The following is a 19,858-nucleotide window of genomic DNA, read 5'->3' as shown; positions in this document are numbered from 1 at the left end:
TTTATTTATTTATTTATTTATATCTTTTTGAGACAGAGTCTCGCTGTGCGGTTCAGTTTGTAGCCGAGGCTGGTCTGGAACTCATGAGGATCCTCCTGCCTCAGCCTCCCGGATGCTGGGGTTACAGGCGTGCGCCACCACGCCCGGCTAGGCTCCTTTTTCTTTTTCTTTTTCTTTTTCTTTTTTTGGTTTTTTTCCAGTACCGGGAATTGAACTCATGACCTTGCGCTTGCCAGGCAGGCGCTGTGCCGCTGAGCTGAATCCCCAGCCCCAGGCTAGGCTCCCTTTTAGCCTGTTCTCGGTCCTCTCTTTCCCAAAACCCGCCCTCCTTCCCGTCTCCCCGCCGGAGACACCCGCGGAGCGCACCCGGCCCCCACCTGTTTGGTCCCCTCGCCCCGAGGAAGCCCCGCCCGCCCCGCCTGGGGCTGTGGGCACTTGCACGTTCTCGTAGGTGAGCTCCCCGTCCGCGTCGCCGTCCTCGTAGGCCCCCGCCTCTGCGGAGGAAAGGAACCCCGGGCGGGAGTCAGGAACCGGCCACCACGGGTTAGGGGTGCAGGGTCAAGGAAGGCGCCTCCCTCTTACCCGGCCCTAGCCGGCCCGAGAGGCTTTTCTGCAGCGGCGCCTTCACAAAGCGCAGGTCCGCGTAGGTGACGGCCTCAGCCATGGCCCTCAGCACCTGCGCCCCCGCCGGCCCCCTGGCATCCCCGGCCCAGCCTCCTTGGCCGCGCGGCCGCTCGCCGTAGGCTCAGTGTGCCGTCTGTGACTACGCTTCGCCTCTGACTTCCCGACGCAAAAGAGGAAGGTGCGAGCGCGTCGCCGACAGATGGGCTCAGCCAACCGCAAGGCATCCCTGGGTCGGAGCCCGAGGGGCAGGGCCGGGCGCGGAGGTCCAGGGCCCAGCGCGGGCTGCGCAAGTGCGTCCCCTCGCTTCAGGTGTCCCAGGCCCCGTCTGGCCCCATCCTGCTGAGGTGCACCCGTGTGTCCGTCCAGCTCTCCGCCCTCCGCACCCTCCCTCCCCTCCTGCCTGCCAGCTCATCCCTGCCCAGCGGGCCGGACCGTCTCCCCGCCAGCCCTCTAGGGTGGGACTGGCCGTGGCGCCGCTTCATTTGGGGGTTTCCGGTAGGTCCGTGGACTCCCAGAAAGGGGCTCCTTACTTGGGCGCTTCAGTGAGGCGCATGCCCCCCATCGGGTTGGGCTTTCGGGCGATCCAGCCGCTCCCCCGCTGGCCTCACTGAAGTGCCACACGGGGGTGTCCTCGCTCAGACTCCTTGCTGATTTCCCAGTAAACAGCCCGGACTCTCGCCTCAGGCTTTGCCCCACGCCTTCCACTTTGCTGTCCAGCTGGTCATACCTACGGCCGGCCAAGCCCCTCTTTCTTCCACATGGAGGCTGCCAGCCTGTGGTGCCCTCTGTCTCCACATCCAAGCTGCATCCAGGGAGGAGAGCCCAGGAGGCAGAGCCTCTGAAAGGGGCTAGAGCGCCTGGGGGCCTGCGGCAGTCCCGACCCTGTGCACCCTGCAGGGAACAAGGGGGCCATGAGCTGCACAGTGACCAAGAAGTGTAGCAGCCTCCTAGTCAGAGGTGGTGGTGCACACCTGTAATCCAGCTGCTCAGAAGGCTGAGGCAGGAGAATTACCAGTTTAAAGCCAGTGTGAGGAACATAGCAAGGCACTATCTTTAAAAAATAAATAAATAAAAATAAAAAGGGCTGGGAATTTATAGCTCAGGGATAAAGAGATTACCTAGCATGAACAAGATCCTGGATGCAATCTCTAGCACCACTACCACCACCACCAAAAAAAAGTTCTTTGCAAAGGTGCCGGGAGCTGGGGATGCAGCTCTACCGTAGAGCATGAGCGCCATACCTTAGGTTCAATCCCCAGCACCAGAAAAATAAGCCCCAACGTTGTCCCTTTACACCCAGGCCCAAATAAAAGGAACATTTGTTGGGGAGACCTCAGGGGCCGAGAAGCCATTGTCGTAGGTGATGAGGGCCTGGCTGGTGAAGAGAGGGGATCCAGGTAGGGGAGATGGGGCTGCTACACAGCCAGGCCCAAGGGTGTACCCCAGTGTTCTGCTACTGGGTTGAGACAGTTCCAGGAACCTCAAAAGGGCCTGCAGCTGCAGGGGGTGGGGGAGGAGCTGAGCACAGACAAAGTATGGAGGTGTGAAGAAGCCATGCCTTTATGAGCCACATCCGCCCACTCAGAAACCCCTCTAGCAGCTGTGGGCAGGAAAAGGGAAGGGGACAGATGTCCTCAGCACACCAACAGTTCATGTGTCTGGTGGCGTGCGGCAGGCACCATGACGGGCTGCAGAGCTCTGCTGAGCAGCATGATCCAGCCTGCCCCGGGGAAGTGACCGCTGGGGCAGACAGCGCCTGTCACCTGAGGAATGTCTGAAGAGGGCAGGGGTATGCGTTTGTGTGTGGTCTGGAGGGGGCACCCCACAGGGAGGATGAGACCTGCAGGCCCCCGTGGGAGCTGTCCCTTTTTGCCACGGCAGGGAACCGTGGGCCATTTTCAGAAAAGTCACCATAGGTCACAGCAACAGATTCTATAGGCGTTTCCTTTCCAAGGCACTGTTTCCTAAGGTGCCCCGCAGCTGTTAACCGCCTCCACTTGATTAAACTTTCCAACAGCCCAGGCCCCTCCCCTGAGCACCCTGGGAGGGTCCCCACATACGGTGGTGGTGTGTGCTGGTGACTCCCCAGGGACCTCAGGGCAGCTGGTGGCAGGGCTGAGTGGGGACAGTCGGGCACTGCGGCTGAGGTATACAGGGGTGGGTATGGGCAGTGGGAGTAAATCGCAGGGAGATTTTCGGAGCTTCCATAAACTGTAAGCAGTGACCCAGGTTTTAGAACTAATCCACAGGTGCACATGCCCTGAATGCCAGGTGAAGTGCCAGAGCTTCCCATGTGCACGCGGAAGCAGGACCAGTGGGCACGAGGCCAGCGTGACCCTGGAGAGGCTCGAGAAGGAGGCACTGGCCGCAGTGGGCTGAGCCAAGCCGGGCACCCCCTGCGCCCCGGGTGTTTCCACGGACTTGGTCTGCGTGTCTCTCCAGCCCCCTGCTGATAGCAGCCCCCTCCCCACGGCCTTCTGCCTGCCGCCCACCTCGCAGGCCGCCTGTAGCCCTCTTGTACGAATGGGGGTCCCTGCCCTCCCTCCCCAGCCGTGGCAGTAGGTCTTTGCAGTGTTGACATCCACGTTGCACCCCAAGGCTGGACATCAGAAAGGACACCTGTGGCTCCGAGCTGCCCCAGAGCTGCCCAAAAGCCTGCAAGGAGCATGCAGGCTTTTATGAGATGCAGGGCCGGTGCCGACATTTCCATTTTTCCAGGTCTACAGTCACGTCCAAGACCCGAGAGGACAAACATCAAAGCCTGCTTCTTGCCCTCTCCTGACTTCTTCCCTGCTCTTCGTAGGAAATGGGTCATTCGAGTGGACAAGACGGGGTCCCAGCTGTGAGGGCACCGGAAGAACTGGCTTTGTGGGAAGAGACTCCTCTGTAATAACTTCAGTGAAGTTCAGCCGACATCAGGGTCTCCCTGGAATCTGAAAGTCCGATTATACCTGTCATCATTGCTGTAGCTCTCTGGCCTCTGGGAAGCCCCTGACGGACAGAGTGTGGACAGGAGGATGACCTTCCCCAGATGTCCACACCCTAGCCCCTGGAACCTGAACTGCGTAGTGAGACCCTGTCTCAAAAAGACAGAAAAAAAAAAAGTGCAGTTGCTAAAGGCAAGAGATATAAACTTCAGCAAAGACCTCCTTAATGTGTTTTGGAAGCCAGGTGTGGTGGTGCATGCCTGTAATCCCAGCACTCAGGAGGCCAAGGCAGGACTACAAGTTTGAGGCCAGCTTGGGCTACATAGTAAACTCAAGGCCAGCCTGAACTACACCATAAGACCTTGTCTCAAAAAAAAAAAAAGAAAAATTGTGTCTTGAGGGCCTGGATGTGGCACAGCAGCACAGCACCTGCCTGGCAAGCATGAGGCCCTGAGTTCAATTCTTGGTACCAAAAAAAGAAAAAAGACCAGAAAAGAGTGTCTTAGTCTGGGGATGTAGATCAGTGGTATGACACTTGGCTAACATGTGCGAGGTGCTCGGTTTAATCTCCAGTCCTGCCCCCCACAAATCCATCGGAGCTTCAGAGTCAAGAGGGAGAGCTGTGAGCTAGCTGATAGAATCATGAAAGGAATTTATGGTTCTTTTCTCTGTGTGTGTGTGTGTGTGTGTGTGTGTGTGTGTGTGTATTGCTGGGAATTAAACCCAGTAACCTTTCACTGAGCTACACCCTCAGCCCTTTTTTTAAAGACAGGGTCTCACTAAGACACTAAGTTGCCCAGGCTGGACTTGAGTTTGAGCTCTTCCTGCTTCAGCCGCCCAGGCTGGACTTGAGTTTGGGCTCTTCCTGCCTCAGCTTCCCAGACTGCTGCGATTACTGATACAAACAACCATGCCCAGCTACTTTCAACTCTTTGATTCTTGAGACCAAAGAAAGCTACCGATTGATCTCCAGCGACTGGCCCCAGGCCTCTCCCTGGCCCTGCCCTGTCTTGAATAGTGACACGGAAGGCATCTTCATGTTGACGGCACAAAGCTGAAAAGGAAACAAAACACTAGTCAAAAAGAGAACTCAAGATCCAAATGTCGCTGGGAAGCAGCCCGAGAGAGGAGGGAGAGGGGCGGGAGGGGAGGGCGGGGGTGGGAAGGACCGAACGTGTTAGAACGTGTTTTGCACGTCACCAGCTCCACACGGTGAGTGTGATCATTCTGTGCTGCAGACAGTGTTAACACAGATAAGATAGAAAGAAACTCCAACACCCAGCAGGGGAAGCCGATGCCTCCAAGCCGCACAATAAAGGGTCCTGAAGACCACGCGAAGGTGGCGTTTTGGTCACTTTCTTGCCTCCGGGACAAAATACCCACAACCCACAACTCGGAGGAGGGGAGGTTCGTCTGGGCTGGTGTTTCAGCAGGCTCAGCCCTCGCACAGCCGGCCCGGGGCTGGAGGGCCTGGGCCCAGGACGGCTGCTCCTTCCACCATCCAGGAGGCAGAGAAGGGAGAGGTGCGGGGAGGCGCCCTCAGACCTCACCCCCTGACCCCTCTTCCGGCCAGCCCCCACCCCGTCGTCACACTGAGAGCGAGCACACCACCCTCCCGCCACTTTTCGACAGCCCCGCCTTTGAGCACAGGAGGCTTGGGGCGACCTCCACATGTGAACCCTAATGGCAGGGTGTGCTGCTGCACACCGGTAATCCGAGCTTTTCAGGAGGCTGATGCAGAAGGACCCCAGGGCACAGACCAGCCTGGGCAGTTTAAGAAGACTTTGCCTCAAAATAAAAAATAATAATTTTTTTAAAAGAGCTGAGGGTGTAGCTGTGTGGGTACAGCACTGGTCTTCAGCCCCAGATGTGGAAAAAGAAACACAGAATAAGTGATAGCACACACTGAAAACTAAAATTTGGGTCAGAAAATAAATTGCATAAGCGTAGGGTAGAGGGAGTCTAAGATTAACCTTAGTTTATGTACAAAAAGTTCAAGGGGAGAGGCACTTCTCAGGCGTTTCAGACTTGGAAATGTGTGTGTGTGTGAAATAGGATCTCCCTATGTGGTCCCAGTTGGCCCTGAACTCACTATGTAGCCCGGACTGGCCTCAAATTTGAAATCTTGGGGCTGGGGATTTAGCTCGGCGGCACAGCGCCTGCCTGGCAAGCGCAAGGTCGTGAGTTTGATTCCTGGTACCGGAAAAAAAAAAAAATTGAAATCTTCTGCCTCAGCCTCCCGAATGCATGAATCACCACACCCAGCTAATCGATTTTAGAGAGCCAAGCCGGTTTTCTGTTTTAGCAGTACGTGTTTTCAATACAAATGATTATACTCATCTTGGGAAAATGGTACATACACATGTTGGATCATAATCATTTTTCCTTCCCCTTCTGCCAACCAGTTTATTGTACAAATTCGGGAACTGGCTCTGAGGGTCATAGTCTCGCTGTGAACTACCTGGACGACCAAAAGGACTGCAGCCAAAGGCTGCCCCATGAGACTGCTTCTCCGAAGATGTCAGACACCGTGGCACCTATGCCCCTGTGAAGGGGGCAAACCCTTGCTGAGGAGGCAGTGCGAGCCCCAAGTATTGTGGCTTCTGTCCCCGCTGGCCCTCCCGGCCCCACCAAGTTGAAATAAGCAAGTGGGCAATACCCTCAAGGCTGGGCACTCCATGGGCAGGTCAGTGGCCAGGAAATCAGGGGTAGGGTGAGCTACTAGATGTCCATCCTCAGGAATTTAGAGGGAAGCTATGGAGATGACTGCGCAGAGGGGAAGCGGAAGGTGAAAGGGTGCTTAGAGAGGCTGTTGATCCAGTCAAGCTCTCCGCACTGAGCAGCACAGCCTGGCTACCCCGGCTTACGTGCCAGTGTGCAGCGGGTGTCCTGGCAGAGGTGATGGGTCCTGAGTATCACGAGGCGGTGGGGTGTGCTAGGGGAAGGAGCCGGAGGAGGGATCTGCATGGCAGGGACCCCTGCGGTGCTCCAGCCTCTGTGCTGCAAGGGTGACCGAAAGATAAGGTGAACGTCTACATTTAAGAAAACTTATAGCTGAAAATGCAAGTAAAGACCAAAATGTACAACAGATATTGTGAAATAGAAAGAAATTGTTCAAATGGAAAGGGGAACTGGGGGGAGGGGAAAGGAAGGAAGGGAAAGGAAAAAAAGAAAGGAGAAAAATGAAACAAAGATTTGTAAATAAGGAGGGGAGGAGGTGAAGGGAGGGAGGGGAATGGGGAAAATAAAAGAATCAAGACATTGTGTACAGGTACAAATTCCCCATGACCAACGCGATCATTACATCTGTCTAAAATGTACCAATACACTGAGTTAATTAAAGTAAAAATAAAACTTATTACTGTAAAGAGACATTGCCAAGAATGACTGGAGAAGTGTGCTCATAGTAAGGGGGAGTATTTAGGGTACTTTGAGGGAGCCTAATGGCAATGTGTCTTTTACTGTAATCCAAGACTTTTAAGTTAGGCATTCACTGTATCTTTTAATCAGACCTCGTATATCCACAGTGGGCCACTCTGACCACCATGAGAAGGGCCCAGTCATCAGGGTCAGAGCCCGCAGAGATGAAGCTGAGTTGCTCACCAGGTAGGCCAGCTAGGCACTAGGGGAGGAAAGTGAATGTCAGCCTTAGCACCAACCCAAGCAATGGGGATTTTACTTTGCTCCACTGGCCACACTGTCAGTTTTTATTTCTCTTCCTCTTCTTTCTTCTTTTTAAAGAAACTGAACTGAAGAAGCAGTGACATCATGAACTTAACGCAGGACAGGAGATCTGAGCCAAGGGTGAAGCGTGGCAAACACTGTTGGCCCCAGAACTGGCGGGGCCACCTCAGCCCTGGGGTGTGGAGTACTCCTCAGGGCCTGTGTTCTGCAGGGGCTCTCCGGTGGGCTTCAGCCCGTTTTCCACCATGAAAGTAGGGCAATATGCCATTTTTACTTTAAATTACCTGTCCCTACCTAGGCATGATGTACATGCCTATAATCCCAGCACTTGGGAGGCTGAGGCAGGAGGATCACAATTTCAAGCCCAGCCAGGGCAACTTACAAAAATAAGTAAATAAAAGATTAGATAGATAGATAGAGAGAGAGAGAGAGAGAGAGAGAGAGAGAGAGAGAGAGATGGAGAGACACTAGATTGTGTGTCTCTGACTCTAGCAGATTTTCCTGCTTCTTAGCCAGTTGAATTTGCTCTTCTATTGAGGTTAGAATCCTTTGTACATATTTTTCCCCCAGCATTTTACTTCAAAACTTCAAAATGTTAAGCATAAGGGAAAGCTGAAAGAATAATGCAATGAACACCTATATGTCCTTTGTCTAGCCAGGGCTCTACCAGAGAAGCAGAACCATTAGGATATGTATGTTCACTTACGGATATGTATGGTCCTGCACTGCACACCATTGTTTTGGTCAATGACAGGCCACGCATAGGACGGGAGACATATAAGATTGTAACGGAGCTGAAAAATTTCTACTGCCTAGTACTTTTACTGTAACTTTTCTGTTTTCAGATATGTTTAGGCTCATAAATGCTAGTAATGTGTTACAGTTGACCCATTATCCAGTACAAGAGCGTGCAGCAAGAGTTTGTAGCCTAGAAGCAATGGCTGCAGTATACAGCTTATGGATGCAACAATGTGGCCCATCTAAATTTTTATTTATTTGTTTGTTTGTTTGTTTGTTTCTTTATTTATTTATTTTCCCATTGTGGTGATTTAACCAATGGTCACTTGTAACCCCCAGCTGAACTGAGTCAGCGTGGTGCTGGGTGTGGAGGGCCCATCTGAGGGGTGTTGCCAACAGCATGAAAGGAGAACTGGAGGGGAAGAGGGTGCTGTTGGTTCTCCTGGAGAAGCTTGTCACACTGGCTTTCCTGATATGAACTTGGCTGTTATCATCATCGGAGGAGCTCAGGACCTTGCTGAGGATGGCTGTGGTTCTCTTTAGGGGAGCTCTGGTCTTACCTTGAGCATTGCTTCCTGGCTCCAGTGCAGATCACTCAACCTGCTGGCACAGATCCTTCATCCTGCTGGCCAGACTTTCTAGCTTCCACCCCTGACCTTTGGGCCTTCCCAGCGCAGATCTTCGATACAGACTTGCATGAGACATTGCCATGGGCTCTAGGTCCTTAGCTGGACTCATGCAGGATGTTGCTGTGGATTTTTTGGGTCTCCAGGGCGTAGACAAATCTCTTGCACTCTTCTGTATTTGACTTTTTGGGTAAATGTTATAAAATAATCTTATAAATTATGTGTCCTCTGTTAAACCTACTCCCTTGCAAACCCTGACTACAGTGCCCATCTAGATTTAAGTACATGCTACAGCAAGGGCACAAGGAAAAACCCACCTGATGATGCATCCCTCAGAACATGCACCATCACGAAGCTCCACATGACCGTACATACAAACATTCTTGTCTTTTGCACTTAGCTACATCCCCAGCCCTTTTTATTTAACTTTGAGACGGTCCCACTGAATCGCTAAACAGCCCAGATTGGCCTCAAACTTACAGTGCCCCTGCCCCTGCCACTCAGGATGCTGGGACTGCAGGTGTGCACCCCTGGGCCCAGCTACACACACGTATACTTTTCACCTAACAGTGGCACAGAGCACTGTCACACGACCATGCAGCTGGTACCTTGTGACACGGTCGCCTGTGGGAGCTCGCTGAACGCTCTCTGAGAGGCATCTTTGCTCCTGATCCTAGAGGTTCCCAGGACGGACGCGGGGGTGAGAAGATGCAGAGAGCCAGGAGCGAAAGGACCAGCAGGGCTGTGGGGCAGCCTGGAGCCTGCGGTGGCCCCTCATTTCTCCGCCGCCGTCGCCCTACCTGCTGCCGCGCCCAAACGGAGGCCCCTGCTGAAAATGGCTGGGTGCCAGGAACTCACCTTCTCCAGTGAGGTTAATGGTCATGTCTCTATGCAGACAATCGCCTCATTCGGGATTCTCTGCTTTGTTCCACTGAGTAATTCTCTCCTTTGCTATTAAGGTACTGAGTGGTCTCACAGTTTGTGGTAAATTTCTTTTTTCTTTTTTTTTTTTTTTGGTCTTTTTGAGACAGTGTCTCGCTATGCAGTTCAGGCTGAACTTGAGCTCACTTTGTAGCCCAGGCTGGTCTTGAACTCGCAACGATCCTCCTGCCTCAGCCTCCCGAGTACTGGGATTACAGCCTGCACCACCACGCCCGGCAGTTTGTGGTAAATTTCTCTCCCCCCTCTCTCTCCCTCTCTCTCTGTCTGCACACACACATATTTTCACTATATATGTACATGTATATACACACATATAGCTTTTATATAGGTATGTATATATAATTTTATGTATATATGTACATGTATATTTGGTAAATTTCTCTCGTTATATATGTTTGTGTATATATGTACGTGTGTGTATAGTGGTGCTGGGGATTAAACTCAGGAATTTATGCATACTAGGTAAGTGTTCTACCACTGAGCTATACCACCATCCCCTCAGTAATTAAAAAAATAATAATAATAAAACAAGGGCCTAGTGTAGCCCACATTGTAATACCAGCACTCAAGAGGCTGAAGCAGGAGGATCACCACAAGTTTGAGGCCAGCCTGGGCTACATAGTGAGTTCCAGACCACCCTAAACTACCTGGTGAGATCTTATCTTAAAACAAAACAAAACAAAACAAAAAACACTACAAATTTGGCAAATGTATTCAGTCATGTAACAGCTATCACAATCAAAATACAAAATATTTTTTAAAATGCAAAATGTTCCTATCGCCCTTCCCAAATTTTTTGTTGTTGTTGTCTTTTTGAGACTGGGTCTGGCTTTGAGTTTACTTTGTAGCCCAGGCTGGTCTCAAACTAGCAACAATTCTCCTGCCTCAGCCTCCCGAGTGCTGGGATTACAGGCACGTGCCACCACACCTGGCTTGTATTCACTTATAGTGAGTGGTATATTCAGTTTTATTTTTTTTCTATCTTGTTTTCAAGACATTACTAATGTCTTCAAAACATTATTGTTAAATCTTTATCTTTTTGGATCAAATAAATTACTGTTTGTAACATTTCCAGTTTGTCATTCTATTAATAGTCACCTTCTCGGTCCCTGCTTTCAGATAGTGGACACGCATGACTCTTTAACGTATGAAAATACAGTGACAACTACTCCGAAAATATTGTGATTACCTTCCACTTCCTCCCCACGGTAGAGTGTGAGCTTTGGGTGTTTTCACTACCCTTCCTTCTTCCCGTTTTCTTTCCCGGCTTTCGCCCCTCTGACTTCCAAAACACTCTTCCCTTCCCCTCACCCTTGCCATCTGATTCCAGACTTACATTAAGACACTTTAGTCCTTATTAGAAGTTCCCTTATGGTGTGCTCTGCTGTGAGTTTTTATTCAGCATGTGCATTACATGGTATAAATAGAGTTAGGTATAAATATATAGACCATGGCTCGTTGCTCCTCACTGCTTTCTTTCCTCTTCTCGTCATTTTCCCCTATCTTGAAACCTCTGTTCTGATTCAGTTGTTTGGTTAGAGTATCTTCTCGAAGTATTTCTCATGCCTGTAAGCTCAGCTACGTGAGAGGCTGAGGCAGGAGGATTGCCAGTTTAAAGCCATCCTGGGCAAACTTAGTGAGACCCTGTTTCAAAATAGAAAGGGTTAGGGATGTAGCTTAGTGGTAGAGTGACCCGAGTGTGAGCCCCAGTACCAAAAACAAGGAAGGAAGAAAGGGAGAGAGGGAGGGAGGGAAAAAGGAAGTTAAGAGAGAAAGAGAGAGAGAGAGAAAGAGAGAGAGAGAGAGAGACAGAAAGGATCGAGAGCTGGACATGATAGTACACACCACCGCACAGGTCTCTACCCCCAGGCCTCTATCCCCTGCCATGATAGTGCATGATAGTGATCCCAGCACTTGGGAGGCTGAGGCAGGAAAATTGCCACGAATTGGAGGCCAACCTGGGCCACATAGTGAGTTCAAGGCCAGCCTGGACTACATGGTGAGACTCTGTCTCAAAAAAAAAAGGGAGGGAGGGAAAGAGTTTCTCAGATGAGGTTCTTTCTCAGATGAGGTGTTTCGTGATTCTGTAAGGCTTCAGACACCTGTCAGTCCTCCGTGGCTGGCCCCAGGTTTAGACCTTTTCTTCCATCAGCCCACGTTCAGTATTTGTGTTTTGTATTGTGGCACTGCGGATTGAATTCAGAGGCTCACCGAGCAGGCCCTGCTGAGCTATATCCTGGCCGTTCTGCACCTGCCCACAGCACTGGGCACTGAACCCCGGGCCTTCGCACTGAGCTACATCTCCAGGCCTTTTCATCTTTTACTTGGAGACAGAGTCTTGCTAAATTACTAAATTGCCCAGGCTGGGCTTGAATTTGTAATCCTCCTGCTTCAACTTCCCAGAGTTCTGGGATTATAGGTGTGCATCACTGCACCTGGCTCCCAGACACCGCCCTCCTTTAAAAACTTCAATAAAAAAACCAAAAAAATTATTTTAAAATAAGGTCTCACTACATTTCCCAGGCTGGCCTCGAACTTGTGATCTTCCTGCCTCAGCCTCCCAATTAGGTGGGATTATAGGCCTCTACCATGTGTCCTGCTCACATTTTATTGTGCTTTTTTTTAGCTATCAGGGCTCAGATGAGAAGAAAGAACTTGCTTTCTGGCTGAAAGTGTGTAAGGTTTCTAATTCTTTAGAATTTCAGGTTTTTTTACCTGTATATGACTGTGTGTCTTTTCCTGCCAATCCAATGTGGAGCTTAAGTCTTCAGTGCAGAGAAACATCACCTATTGTTTATGACCCCTCTTTTCCTGTCCCCTTTTCTCCTGGAACCCGCAGCACTTGCAGGGTGAGTCTCCTGGGTCTGTTCCAGTTTCCCATCTTTCACCACAGGATTTGCATCTATTTATTTTTGTCATTTTGTTTTGAGATATTTCTTTTATGTACTTTTCTAGAGCTGTCTTGGGTCTAGAAAATGACTATTCTCTCCGTTGAATTATCTGTGAAGATTTCTAGTTCTGGTTCACTTTCTAGTTCGCAGAACTCTCGCGCTGAACTGAACACACATCTCCAGGCTCTCCCAGCTTGGCAGGGCTGCGCGGGTCTCTGCCGCCAGGCCTCTGTCCCCTGCTTTGTCTGTATCCTCCCAACTTCAGAGGCCAAGAAATTCAGCCCACGTCAGTTTTCTGAGAAGTTAGGGAGACCCAGCAGAGGCACTGATCTCTCTAGGAATTCACCCCTCCCTCCCTCCCTTCCTTTCTCCTTGGTGCTTGGGATTGGACCCAGCGCCTCACGCCTGGAAGGCCCCTGCCCTTGCTCTGAGGTTTTCTCCAGATCGTGTCTGGAGGAAGATCTGCTGGGAGCCCAGCTGCACCCCAGTAATGCCCCCCGCTGTGGCTGGGAGTTGTGGAGGACATCATTAGGGCCACCATCCGCCCAGGACGCTTCTCTCTGCCCTGCCCCTGCTCTGAGGGTATAAATATTATCGACAGTCCCTTGAGAACCACAAGACTTAAACACGCAGCCTTGTGAAGTAGGAACGGGAACGGGAGGGGAGCGAGCCTTCTACGCCCCGACCCCCATTCCAGGATTTCTCAGCCACGGCACCACCCGCTCTGGGCGAGAACCCTTTGCTGTAGATAACTGGCCTGTTTGTTATAGGTCTCTTCCCACTACACAGCCTTCTCCGTGACAACTAAAGCCATTTCCAGAGCTGAGCCTGAGGCTCGGTGATGTGCACAGGCTTAGCACAAAGTCCTGGGTTCCATCCCCAGCACCAAATGACAACAACGCTTCTGACAAGTTCCCTAACGTCCCCTGGCGGACGGAGTCCCTCCGCGGCGTACCCCCGCCGGAGCTATACATTCTATCTGGATTTCTCCCACTGCACAGGACACGTCCATGATTAAACGTCTAACGGAGGTTGTGGAAGAAGAAATATGAAATGCTTTGAGGAAGTGGAGAACACACAGTAAAGAACAGAAAAGCAAGTTAGCAAAATGGGAAGAAATCCCGATAGATGTAAGCAAAAGCAGCAGAGACTGAGAAAGTATCTGACCCAGGAGCTGGAGGACCGGGAGCTGGAGGACCCGGAGCTGGAGGACCGGGAGCCCTGAAGAGCCACACCTTCCTCACCGTGAGGCCCCAGCACGGCCACGTCCAAGTCTACCGGGGCCCGCCAGGCCCCCGCCAGGTCAGTCCTTCCTACTGTCCCCAAGACCTTGCAGTCAACACCCTCACTTAGTCATTCCACAAGCAAAGGCCGGGAGGCACAGACATGGTCCCCACACAGAGGGGCTGCCGCTGTGTGGGGCCGTACTCTACTCCTGTTTTTGCTTGTGTTTTGATTATTGTTGTTTATTTGGTCTTTTGGTGGTGTTGAGGATGGAATTGAGGGCCTTCACATTGAGCTACATCCCCAGCCCTCTTTTTTTTTGGTTTTTTGGTTTTTCTCCGGTACCAGGAACCGAACTCACGACCTTGCGCATCCCTCTTTAAATTTTATTTAGTTGTTTATGTATCTGTGTATTTTTGCACTACTGGGGATGGAACCCAAGGCCTTTGCATGGAGCCCCCATCCCTTTTTTTATTTTTTATTTTGAGACAAGGTCTCATTAGTCACTAAAGTGCCTAGGATAGGCTTAAACTTGCAATTCTGCTGTCTCAGAGTGCTGGAATTACAGGTGTGTGTCGCCATACCATGACCTAGTCACTTCTTAAATCCACACTCCAATGGGGTGCTGATCACCAAGTGTGGAGGCCCGTGTCCCTAACACCAGCTACTCCTGAGGCTGAGACCCGAAGACTGCAAATTCAAGGCCAGTCTGGACGACATAGTGAATTCAAGACCAGCCTGAACCACATAATGAGACCCTGTCTAAAATAAATAAATAAATAAAATACAAATTAAAAGGTAGTTCAGCACTTCCTAGGTTTAATCCCCAGAAAAGGGGGGGGGGGCTCCAATCAAGTAAAACAGTGGAAGAAACGAGGACTGCTAATTAGGTCTATGAAAGAATTGTGCGAGGAAATGTAGACAGCTTTTCCTGGGAAAGACACTCACACACAATTTAGGCTGTTCATAAGACCGAGCTTTCAGATCCTCCAGGATTGTCATATACAGGAGAGAGATCCAGGAGAAAAGTAACAAGAACTGGTCGGGCATGGTGGCTCATGCCGGTACTCTCAGCACGCTGGGAGGCTGAGGCAGGAGGACTGAAAGTTTAAGCCCACTGTGGGCAATTTAACAATTTAAGGAGTCTGTGTCTCAAAAAAATAAAAATAAAAGGCTGAGAATGTAGCTCGGTGCGTAGGTCCTGGGTTCAATTCCCAGTAATACAATAAACATACAAACAAAAGAGGCAGATCTGGTTTCAAATAAAAAGTTTTATCAGTAAAAAAGATTAGAAATGTGTAGCTGGTCAGTAGGGAGAGCCCCATGTCTGAGGGTGTTCAGGAAGACTCACAGGTCCCTGCAGAGGGTGTGAATTTGGACAAACCTCTCCACCTCCTCCTAGCTGTGCAGCTGCTGAAACTGACAGACCAGGCAAGAGGCTGAGTCAACGCTGAGCGGAGGCCGCCTCCCCGAGGAGCTGGGCGTCAGGGCTGAGCGGGGCAGCGGCGTACGCTGGCCGCTGGCCGTTGGCCTGCTCTCCCCCACAGAATTAGTCAGGACTTGTGGTTGCAAAAGATAGAAAACTTTTTTAAGCCAAAAGGGAACTTATTAGCTTACATAAGTGGTAAGTTTAGAAGGCAGAGTTAGCTCTGGGGATGACTGGGTCCAACGTTAAAATGAAGTCATTAAGACTTGGTCTTTCTCCATGTCCTTCCTTGTAGCCAAAGCCAGTCTGGTATTTGAACTCTTTGACCAAGCAGGGTGCGCCTGCAGCCCCAGCACTCGGAGGGTGCCTCAGGAGGAACACTTCCACCTCGAGGCCAGCCTGGGCTACACAGCGAGACCCTGTCTCAAAAAACTGAAAGATTTTTAAATAAATTTACTTTGACCAACTGCAGAACAAAGCCAGAGACAGAGGGGTCCTGGCTAGTGGGCCCCTCTCTACCCATAACTAACTCGTTGAGAACCTCCTGTCCCCGCAGGCGCGGTGGCGCGGCGCTCACCTGCACCCCAGCACGTAGGACGCTGGGGCAGGAGGGTCGCCGAGAACCTGAGCCCAGCGTGGGCTGCGTAGTCCACTCAAGGCAAGCCTGGCGAGCCTGTCTCAAAACCAAACAAACAAAAAGGTCCCGTTCTTGAATCTTGGCTCCAAAGACCCTACTCTTTGGGTCACTAAGATTTCGGAAGGAAAGGAAAAGTCCTCGTGGGACGGGGACCGGGCTCTCCGGGCTGGAACGCTGGACCCCGGGCACAAAGGGGTCCACAAAGGGCGCGGCCCGGGCTGCGGAGACGGGGAGGTCTGGCACTGGGCCGGCCGAGGGGTCAGCGCGCCGCAGAGCTCCCGCCGCCGGGTTCAGCGTCAGCTCGGGAGCCGCCGCCCCGCTGTCCGGGCCGCGGCCGGGCGGAGCAGCAGCCCCGGGGCTAAGCGGAGCGGCTGCGGGGCTCGGGACAGAGGGGGCGAAAGACGCGGGCTGCGGACTGCAAGGCGGACGGCCCAAGTCACACTCCCACGGCCAATGAGTGGGATCACTCGCGGAGACTCAATTTAAGAGGGAGCCATCCGAGACAGTCTCGCCGCCCAGAGCAGGGCGAGTGGGCCGGGGCCGCGCGCCAGTGCCGGGCCGGGCGTGGCAGCGGCCCCAAACCCGGGAGGACTACACCTCCCAGAGTGCCGCGCGCCGCGGCAGCTCCACGCAGGCGCAGAGCCGGGGACGGCGCCGGAGCGCAGGCCTGAGCGCGTCGGTCCGGCTGGGGGAAGAAGAGGGTCTGGGCCCACGCTGGCGGCTTAGGTTGGGAGCATTAGGTTGATGAGCCTTTTTCTGGCTCGTCCCAGCGGCGTGGGGGGATCCCGATCCCCGCTTCGTGCAGAGAGGAGCCCTCCTCCTAGAGCGAGCACCTGAGCCCTCGTTAGAGAGCAGCGACCAGAGAACCCCACATCCACTGCGGTGGTTGCCCGCATCCGGTGTCCGCCCCCAGCCTCCCTCCCACACAGCCCCAGCTTCCTGCCTCTCCCTGCGCCCTGGGTGCTCCTGGGGAGGCCCGGGGTGGGGTCCTCAGAGGCCCAAGGATCCCCAGGGCATTAGGGTGTTTCTGGGCAGGGGCTCCCGTTGTAATTGAGACCACCAGAGGCAAGCACAGGGTTCCCTGCCCTGTGGTTTTCTTTGGGATTCTACATGGAAAGACGAGAATCTTGGAGGTGAAAAACCTCAGCATCCCCTCTGTTTTGCCCTGCAAACCTCAGAAGTCTGTCAAGCTGCACCTGCAGAGGCCCAGGTGGAGGAGGCCTCGCGCTCAGGCCCAAAATCAAGCATTTATTTCCTGCCCCCAACGGAAAGCTGGAGCTGAGAGGAGCTTGCCCTACTGGAGCTTTTGCCAGAATGAGGGGTTGGTCAGATCAGAGATGGGTTCCGGGAAAGGTGGCGCAGACCGGGACCAGAAGACAGATTGAGGAGATAGACAGACAGACAGACAGACAGACAGTGAGTGCATTGCTGCCCAGGTGACAGAGCTGATGAGCTGACCAGTGTAGAGCTGTTTCTTCCTTTGCTTTGTGGTTCCCTCTGCTGGACTGTTACCTGTCCTTCTGTTTTCCCAGCTGCATGTGTCATGTTCCTGCCTATGAGGTTCTTCAGAGAATCCTCTCTCTCTCTCTCTCTCTCTCTCTCTCTCTCTCTCTCTCTCTCTGTGTGTGTGTGTGTGTGTGTGTGTCTTTCTCTCTCTCTGCATCTGTACCCCAGGCTGGCCTCAAACTTGCAGCAATCTTCCTGCCTTAGCCTACCAAGTGCTGGGATCACAGGCATGGGTCACCTGGAGGATCCCATGTTTATCTTATTCTAATACTTCCTAGCATAACTGTACACTTACTCTCTTTTAAATGCTTAAAAATAGGCACTATTACTATTCTCCCCATCTTACAGATTGAGAAACTGAGGGCTTACTGGTCAAGAACACACAGCTACACTGAGCATGGCGGTGCACACCTATAATCCCACTCAGGAGACTCAGGCAGGAAGATCACCTAGAGTTCAAGGCCAGCCTGAGTTACATAGTGAGTTCAAGGTCAGCCTGGAGTACATATCAAGAACCTGTCTCAACAAAACAATACAAAACGGGGGAAAAAAGAACCCATAGCTGTTCGGTAAGTGGCAGAAGTAGAATCTGAACTCAGGGGCCTGGCTCCCAAGCCCACAGTTCTAACCTTGATGGCAACCTGTGCTATACAGTGCAGGAGGCTGGGGTTTAGAATATAGCAAGCGATGGGCAGATTGCATAGGGATTAAATGAAAGTGGTGGCAACAAAGCTATTGCCAGGCTTGCAGCTGTCTGGCTTCACTGGACAGTTGAGAGACAGGCAGAGATGGGGTGGACTTGGCACAGTGGTGGAGTGAAGAGAAGGCTGGCAGAGAGAAGACGGGGCTCCTGATGCCCAGATGGGTACATACGGACTCCTGGGGGCAGGGCATCGATGGGGACGGGAAGAGCTGGGCCAGCAGGTTCGCAGGGGCGGTGGCATAGTTGGAGGGTGAAGGGAGAGCAGTTTTGGGTGGGTGGGCTTGCAGACTCCAGGGGTGATAGGTGCCTCTCAGTGCAAACCCTGAGAACGTTCTTGCAGCAACAGGGGCAGCTGAGGAGCTGCACTCCATCCTCCCCTTGGTCTCTTCCCCACTCAGCACCAGAAGCGCTCTGTGCAGACAGCAAAGCGCACACCACCACCCTGTGAGACCTGCTGCAGACCTGCCGGCTTCTAGGTAAAAATCTAAACCCATTTAGAAAAGTTTTATTTGAAAAGTAGGGGACATGACAGAGACAGCAGCATGGAGACCGTATTTTCCTGCCAGGGTCCTCGAGTCAGAAGCCAGGCTTGGACTGTTCAGGTCTACAGGTCCTTAAGACCCTTCCAGTCTGTGGGCTCCCAGAGATGACACCCACCCACATCCTCTGGGGCTCTTACCCCTCCCTGCTGGCTGCCCACTTCCGGTGCCTGAGAAGACACCTAGTGTCGGGTAGGCGCTGAGGGAGGGGGTGGGGAGGCTCTGGTTGATTCGGAAGGAGGAGGAAGTGAGTCCCTGGGACTTTGGGGCTGAGAGGAATAGGTAGAAAAGTGGGGTTGGGGCCACTACCTTTGCTGCTCCGTCCTCGGGAAGCCAGGGCCTGCTGTGCTGTACCCTGAGATGCTTCCCTCACAGCGTAGGTAGGAGGTTCTGGGTAGATCGTCACCTCTGACTGGGCAGCGGCTGGCTGTCCTCAGGGATGGCTGGGAAACAGGCACACCCCAAACAGAGTGCCAGGAGCCTCTGTAATGGGGGCGCAGGCCGTGCATGCCCCCACTGCCAGGCCCCATCAGCTGGGCACGGGCTGGCTGTTGGCATAAGCCTGGTCTGGGAAGGAAGCCCGGGCTCTGCGGGTCTGGGCACACACTGAGGCGTAGAGCTCCGGCTCTGCGTCCACAGCCTGGGGCTTTGGTTCAGAGTCCACCACCACCTCGGAGTACTTGATGGGAGCCCCAGGGCTGGGGGTCCGGCCCTGGGCAGGCGGCAGCTGCAGGCTGGTGTAGCACATCGCCTCCTCTGCAACCTGGAGATGCAAGGTGTTAGTTCCCTGGGCCCTGCGAGAAGTCCCTTTCTCCCCTTCTCTGTAACCACAGCAGACTCACCCTGGCAGAGCTTCCAGGGGACGGGTCCTGTTGGCCCGGCCTCGGCTCTTGGGACAGCCGTCCTGGGACAGGGAGTGGGAAATCGGTCTGCTTCTTGTTCCTCTCCCGCGTGTCCGCATCCCGGCCCCCAGGACCTTGTCCCTGTGCCCGCCCTTGGGTGGGCCCTACCTGTCTGCAGATAGTGCAGGTTCCCATACAGGGGCGCCTCTTCCACACACGCTCCAGAGCTGCAATGCAGAGTTAGGGGGTGAGTGTGGACTTCTGTGGACAAGGGGCCCTCAGTCACCTGCCCCGTCTGCCTCTGCTCACCCTGCGTCCCCTGGCCGGCTCCCGCTGCGGGCGCGGGTCCACTGGAACAAGAGTGCAGCCAGTGAGATGAGAAGCAGGAGCGTCACGGCGCCGAGGAGCGCCCACAGGCCCCAGGCCTGGGGTACGGAGGGGAACGCTGGGGTGTGAGAAGAGGGGGTGTGGGACTGGGCCGGCCCCCGCCCCGGCGGCAGGCAGGGCGTGGGCCTCGTGACCCCTGCCCGCCGAGGCCCTGCCCCGCCC

At 53.1% G+C, this 19,858-nt stretch overlaps 2 protein-coding genes across 4 annotated transcripts in view; both read right to left on the bottom strand.

Moving 5' to 3' along the window:
- The window catches only part of Cd72 (CD72 molecule), a gene marked incomplete in the record, with an annotated part of 7,440 nt that extends 6,671 nt beyond the window's left edge, over window positions 1-769 (bottom strand). For 2 of the 3 annotated variants that reach the window (XM_013522955.1, XM_013522956.1), the window contains 2 exon segments: window positions 378-494; window positions 583-769. In XM_013522955.1, the coding sequence (XP_013378409.1) occupies window positions 378-494; window positions 583-664 (199 nt within the window). 3 annotated transcript variants of the gene reach the window in all.
- A 17,648-nt stretch (window positions 770-18,417) lies between these two features.
- Window positions 18,418-19,858, bottom strand: part of Sit1 (signaling threshold regulating transmembrane adaptor 1) — a gene marked incomplete in the record, with an annotated part of 1,880 nt that continues 439 nt past the window's right edge. The window contains 4 exon segments of the mRNA XM_005401179.2: window positions 18,418-19,230; window positions 19,310-19,371; window positions 19,478-19,536; window positions 19,619-19,754. Coding sequence (XP_005401236.2) covers window positions 18,997-19,230; window positions 19,310-19,371; window positions 19,478-19,536; window positions 19,619-19,754 — 491 coding nt within the window.

This window comes from Chinchilla lanigera, unplaced genomic scaffold (genome assembly GCF_000276665.1).
Source record: "Chinchilla lanigera isolate Chin_1 unplaced genomic scaffold, ChiLan1.0 scaffold00071, whole genome shotgun sequence".
In the NCBI taxonomy this organism is placed as follows: Eukaryota; Metazoa; Chordata; class Mammalia; order Rodentia; family Chinchillidae; genus Chinchilla; species Chinchilla lanigera.
This window is presented reverse-complemented; position numbering and strand designations above follow the sequence as displayed.